Source organism: Triticum aestivum, chromosome 1B (assembly GCF_018294505.1).
Source record: "Triticum aestivum cultivar Chinese Spring chromosome 1B, IWGSC CS RefSeq v2.1, whole genome shotgun sequence".
Classification (NCBI taxonomy): Eukaryota; Viridiplantae; Streptophyta; class Magnoliopsida; order Poales; family Poaceae; genus Triticum; species Triticum aestivum.
Genome location: NC_057795.1, coordinates 100,264,885 through 100,269,887, shown reverse-complemented (window position 1 = coordinate 100,269,887; position 5,003 = coordinate 100,264,885). Strand labels below are relative to the sequence as shown.

General features: G+C 53.1%; 1 protein-coding gene across 1 annotated transcript; it reads left to right on the top strand.

Moving 5' to 3' along the window:
• The first annotated feature begins 1,643 nt into the window (after nt 1-1,643).
• Nucleotides 1,644-4,172, top strand: LOC123087511 (probable inactive leucine-rich repeat receptor kinase XIAO). The gene has a single exon (XM_044509539.1). The coding sequence runs from the start codon at nt 1,712-1,714 to the stop codon at nt 4,148-4,150; it is 2,439 nt and encodes an 812-aa protein (XP_044365474.1). The 5' UTR covers nt 1,644-1,711; the 3' UTR covers nt 4,151-4,172.
• The last annotated feature ends 831 nt before the right edge of the window (nt 4,173-5,003 follow it).

Sequence of the window (5,003 nt, the reverse complement as noted above, 5' to 3'; positions counted from 1 at the left end):
TCTGTGTTCGACTCTATCGTCAATGAGTATGCGGCCTTCATGGTGGGGTCCATCCACCCGTCCTCGGATGGCACGATCTGCTCCGGATCTAAGGCCAGGGCAGCTGCAGGTGCGTTCTCTTGAACACCGTTCGATGGCAGATCTAAGTCACGCTCATCGTGATTTTACGGCGCGCCTGACATGGGATCGAATCCGTCGAAGATCAAATCTCCGCGGATGTCGGCTGTGTAATTCAGGCTTCCAAACCTGACCTGATAGCCAGGGGCATGGTTATTGATCTGCTCCAGATGGCCAAGCGAGTTGGCCCGCAGTGCGAAGCCGCCGAATACGAAGTTCTGTCCGGGGAGGAAGACCTCACCCTGGATCGCATCGTTGCGGATGATTGAAGGAGCCATCAAGCCTTATCGTGACGACACAGTGGAACTCTCAATGAAAGCACCAATGTCGGTGTCAAAACCGGCGGATCTCGGGTAGGGGGTCCCAAACTGTGCATCTAAGGCTAATGGTAACAGGAGGCAGGGGACACGATGTTTACCCAGGTTCAGGCCCTTTTTATGGAGGTAATACCCTACTTCCTGCTTGATTGATCTTAATGATATGAGTATTACAAGAGTTGATCTACCACGAGATCATAGAGACTAAACCCTAGAAGCTAGCCTATGGTATGATTGTTGTTGTCCTACGGACTAAACCCTCTGGTTTATATAGACACCGGAGGGGGTTAGGGTTACACAGAGTCGGTTACAGAGAAGGGAATCTACATATCCGAATTGTCAAGCTTGCCTTCCACGCCAAGGAGAGCCCCACCCGGACACGGGACGAAGTCTTTAATCTTATATCTTTATAGTCCAACAGTCCGGCATAAGCATACAGTCCGGCTGTCCGATGACCCCCTAATACAGGACTCCCTCAGCGGCGGCGAGAGCCGCTCTTCCTTAATGCGGCATCCAATTTAGACGCCACGGCGGCGGAAAGCATGGAGGGGATGCCGTCTTCGGCTTCATGCGGAGGAGCGCCCCCGAAGGCAGAGCCGGGCCGTCGGTGTGGACGACGGAGCAATGGAGCATCAGCTCCCTCTGTTCGTCGAACTCCACGTCGGTGCCGGCGTAGTCCTGGTCCGGCACCACCGGCGTGGATTGCGGCAGCGGTGGCTACTGGTCCTCCTCATCGCCGGAGGAGATGACGATCTCCGCCCGCGTCGAGTCGCCGCCAACCGATGAGGACGACGGCCCCGGAGTTCGAGGGCGGCGTCTCCACGAGCCGCCAGATCCTGCCCTAGAACCGCCTGCCAGCACCGTAGATGTGGAGGGAGATGGGCGGGAGGAGGAGGACGACGACGAGGACGAGGAGGATGCGATGTGGACCGCATTTTTGTCTTCAAATTGCAAAAAAAAAAAAAAAGCAGCTTTGCGAACCGACATAGGACCATGTTAGATGACTTACGAGTTCCATACGAGATACGACGATGCTAGCGACTCACCTAGCACACAAGATCTCGTCGCGGAACCGTCTCCATCCTGGACGTCTGAGTCAATTAAGCCACTCCACTCGTTCTCAACACCGAGTAATTAGCAACAATTTCAAACTTGCGTTCACGAAATCGACGACGACCAGCCCACATTACATAGCTCAACCATTTTCCGTCAGACGATGGCATCGCTGCTCGTCTGAAAAATCGTCGCCCATCCATCTCAACGATACGCAGGGAGAAATGAGCAATTCACCCCTCGAGTGGCTCTTGCTCCCCAGACAAACTGCAGCGGATACCATGGAATCCAGAGTAACGAGCACCAAAGCTCGTCTCTTCTTGCTCGTACTGGTATGCACATGCGGCGCCGCCTCTCCACGAACCGAATCCGAAGTTGAAGCCAAAGCGCTTTTCACATGGAAGTCCACTCTCATGATCTCCGACGCAAACGCCTCTTCTCCGCTCTCATCATGGTCGCCGGCCAGCTCCCCGTGCGGTTCTTGGTCCGGCGTCGCGTGCAACGCGGCCGGCCGTATCGCCGCGCTCACGATTCCGAGAGCCGGGGTCGCAGGCACGCTCGACGCCTTCGATTTCTCCGCCTTCCCGGCGCTCGCAAGCCTCAACCTCAGCGGCAACCATCTCGCGGGCGCCATCCCCGCCAACGTCTCCCTCCTGGCCTCGCTTGCCTCGCTCGACCTTTCGAGCAACAACCTCACCGGCGGCATACCGGCGGCGCTCGGGACGCTGCGCGGCCTGCGAGCTCTTCTCCTCCGCAACAACCCGCTCGGTGGGCGGATCCCGGGGTCCCTCGCCAAGCTCGCCGTGCTGCGGCGGCTGGACCTGCAGGCCGTGCGGCTCGTCGGTACGATTCCGGCGGAGTTGGGACGCCTGAGAGCTCTCAGCTTCTTGGACCTGTCCAGGAACAACCTCTCCGGCGAGCTGCCGCCGTCCTTCGCCGGGATGACTAAGATGAAGGAGCTCTACCTGTCAAGAAACAACCTCTCGGGTGTTATTCCACCTGAGCTCTTCACTAGCTGGCCTGAGGTAACTCTGTTCTTCCTGCACTACAATTCGTTCACCGGAAGCATACCGCCGGAGATCAGCAAAGCAGGCAAGCTGCGGTTCTTGGCGCTTGAGGCCAACAACCTTACCGGCGTCATCCCGGCGGAGATCGGCAGCTTGACGGGCCTCGAGTTTCTGGATTTGGGGAGGAACTCGCTGTCCGGACCGATCCCTGCTTCTATTGGAAACCTCAAGCTGCTTGTCGTCATGGCTCTGTCCTTCAACGGCCTCGCTAGCTCGGTGCCCCCTGAAATTGGTAGTATGTCCTTACTACAAAACCTTGATCTCAACGGTAACCAGCTCGAGGGTGAGTTACCTGCAACTATTTCATCGCTCAAAGATCTGTACAGTCTTGACTGCAGTAACAACAAGTTCATTGGTACAATCCCAAGCATTGGCAGTAAGAAATTGCTCTCAGCTGCCTTTGCCAACAATAGTTTCTTGGGAAGCTTCCCTCGGACATTTTGCCAAATCGCATCATTGGCACTGTTGGATTTATCTAGCAACCAATTGTCAGGGGAGCTCCCTAACTGCCTGTGGGACTTGGAGGATCTAATGTTCCTAGATTTGTCAAACAATGGTTTCTCCGGGAAGGTTCCGTCAGCTGGGTCCGCTAATCTATCGTCGTTGGAATCATTGCATTTGGCAAATAACAAACTCACAGGTGGGTTCCCAAGTATACTGAAGAAGTGTAAGCAGCTCATTGTCCTCGATATGGGTGAGAACTACTTTTCCAGCCAAATTCTATCATGGACAGGTTCAAATCTTCCTTCCCTAAGGATTCTCCGGCTGCGGTCCAACTTGTTTAGTGGTAGTATTCCCTGGCAACTATCACAGCTCTCCCATCTCCAGCTACTCGACCTAGCTGCCAACCAATTTTCAGGTCCCATACCGCAGGGTTTGCTTGCCAATTTAACATCCATGATGAAACCACAGACAGAATTCAACATGACTTCACTAGTCCATCATCAAGTTTTACATCTAGATGCTACGATGAATTTTGTTGACCGGATCGATGTGAACTGGAAGATGAAGAGCTACACATTCCAAGGGACGATTGCACTTATGATAGGTATCGATTTATCAGGCAATTCGTTCTCTGGTGAGATTCCAACCGAGCTAGCGAATCTCCGGGGCCTCCGGTTTCTGAATCTATCAAGGAACCATTTGTCAGGCCACATCCCTGAAAACATTGGTGATCTCAAACTTCTGGAATCCCTTGATTGCTCATGGAATGAATTATCTGGTGCAATTCCTTCGAGCATCTCGAAACTGGCATCTCTTAGTACGCTCAATCTCTCCAATAATAATCTCTCTGGCGAGATACCAGTCGGAAATCAGCTCCAAACACTGGATGACCCTTCCATTTACAACAACAATTCTGGGCTTTGCGGATTTCCATTGGTCGCATGCTCCAAAGGTTCTTCGGGTACTGTGGAAACACTAGACACAGAACTTGAAACCGTGTATTTCTGCTACTCAATAATTGCTGGACTCGTCATTGGATTTTGGTTGTGGTTGGGGTCTCTGGTTTTCTTCAAGACGTGGAGAACTTATGTTTTCTGTTGTGTGGATCGCTTTCAACATAAGGTTATGAAAAGATGGAGAGCGTTTCGTTAATGTGTGTCTATATATCGTTATGTAGCCTTGGTACATGAACTGTAGTATATGTATAGGATTTCTATATTTTTCTTTACTTTTTGTTCCATATAAAGGACATGTATTCCTTAAAAAATATATGTTGTAGCATACTATATCCGTCTAGGTTTATTGGTCCCTCAGAGAAACACATGAGTTCACGGCAAAGGTCTTGTTCTCGTACCTGGCGGCTGCAACCCTAGCCGCCGCCAGAGGCCGATCTTCCAACGCCGTTCTCCGGCGGCTCCCCTCCGCCGGCGACCTCGGTCGTCAGTGGTGAGGGGGTCGCCGGATCCACGCGTGTGGATCGTTTTTACTCATCCGTAGTCTATGTTTTTAGGTTGTTCATCGTCTTTGCTTCGGCGGCGACGATGACGACGCTGAATAAATATTCTTCGGATCCTTTCCTGACGAGGCCATCGGTCCTATGGTTGGGGATGGATCTGGAAATCAGTCTGTTCAAGTAAGGATGGCGTGGCGGCGGCGGTATCCTCGTGGTGGACCTGTGTCCTCGGGCTCCGTCGTTGCGACGACGTTTGCTCCAGCGTCGGCGTGGAGCTTGGGAGGTAGTCCAGGAGCGGATGCAGATTGTGGTCTGCATCAAGGACATCTGGAAGACGGAACGTGTGCTTGGTTCGTGGTTCGTGGATGGCAGGTATGGTTTTCTCCTTCGGCGTCTTAGTCGTGGTGGGGTGCCAGATCTGGAGTTCGATGGCGTGTCCGGGGTGTTGCCCCGGTCTGATTCGTTCAACGACAATGGCTTCACTTTTGGTGAGCCACCTTGAAGGTCCGCAAAGCTGCATATCAGCGATGGAGCCGCGTCGAGCTCGGGTGA

Bases quoted from the DNA above. Each gene is read 5' to 3' on its own strand.
- LOC123087511 (XM_044509539.1), top strand. From the start codon at position 1,712: ATGAGCAATTCACCCCTCGAGTGGCTCTTGCTCCCCAGACAAACTGCA.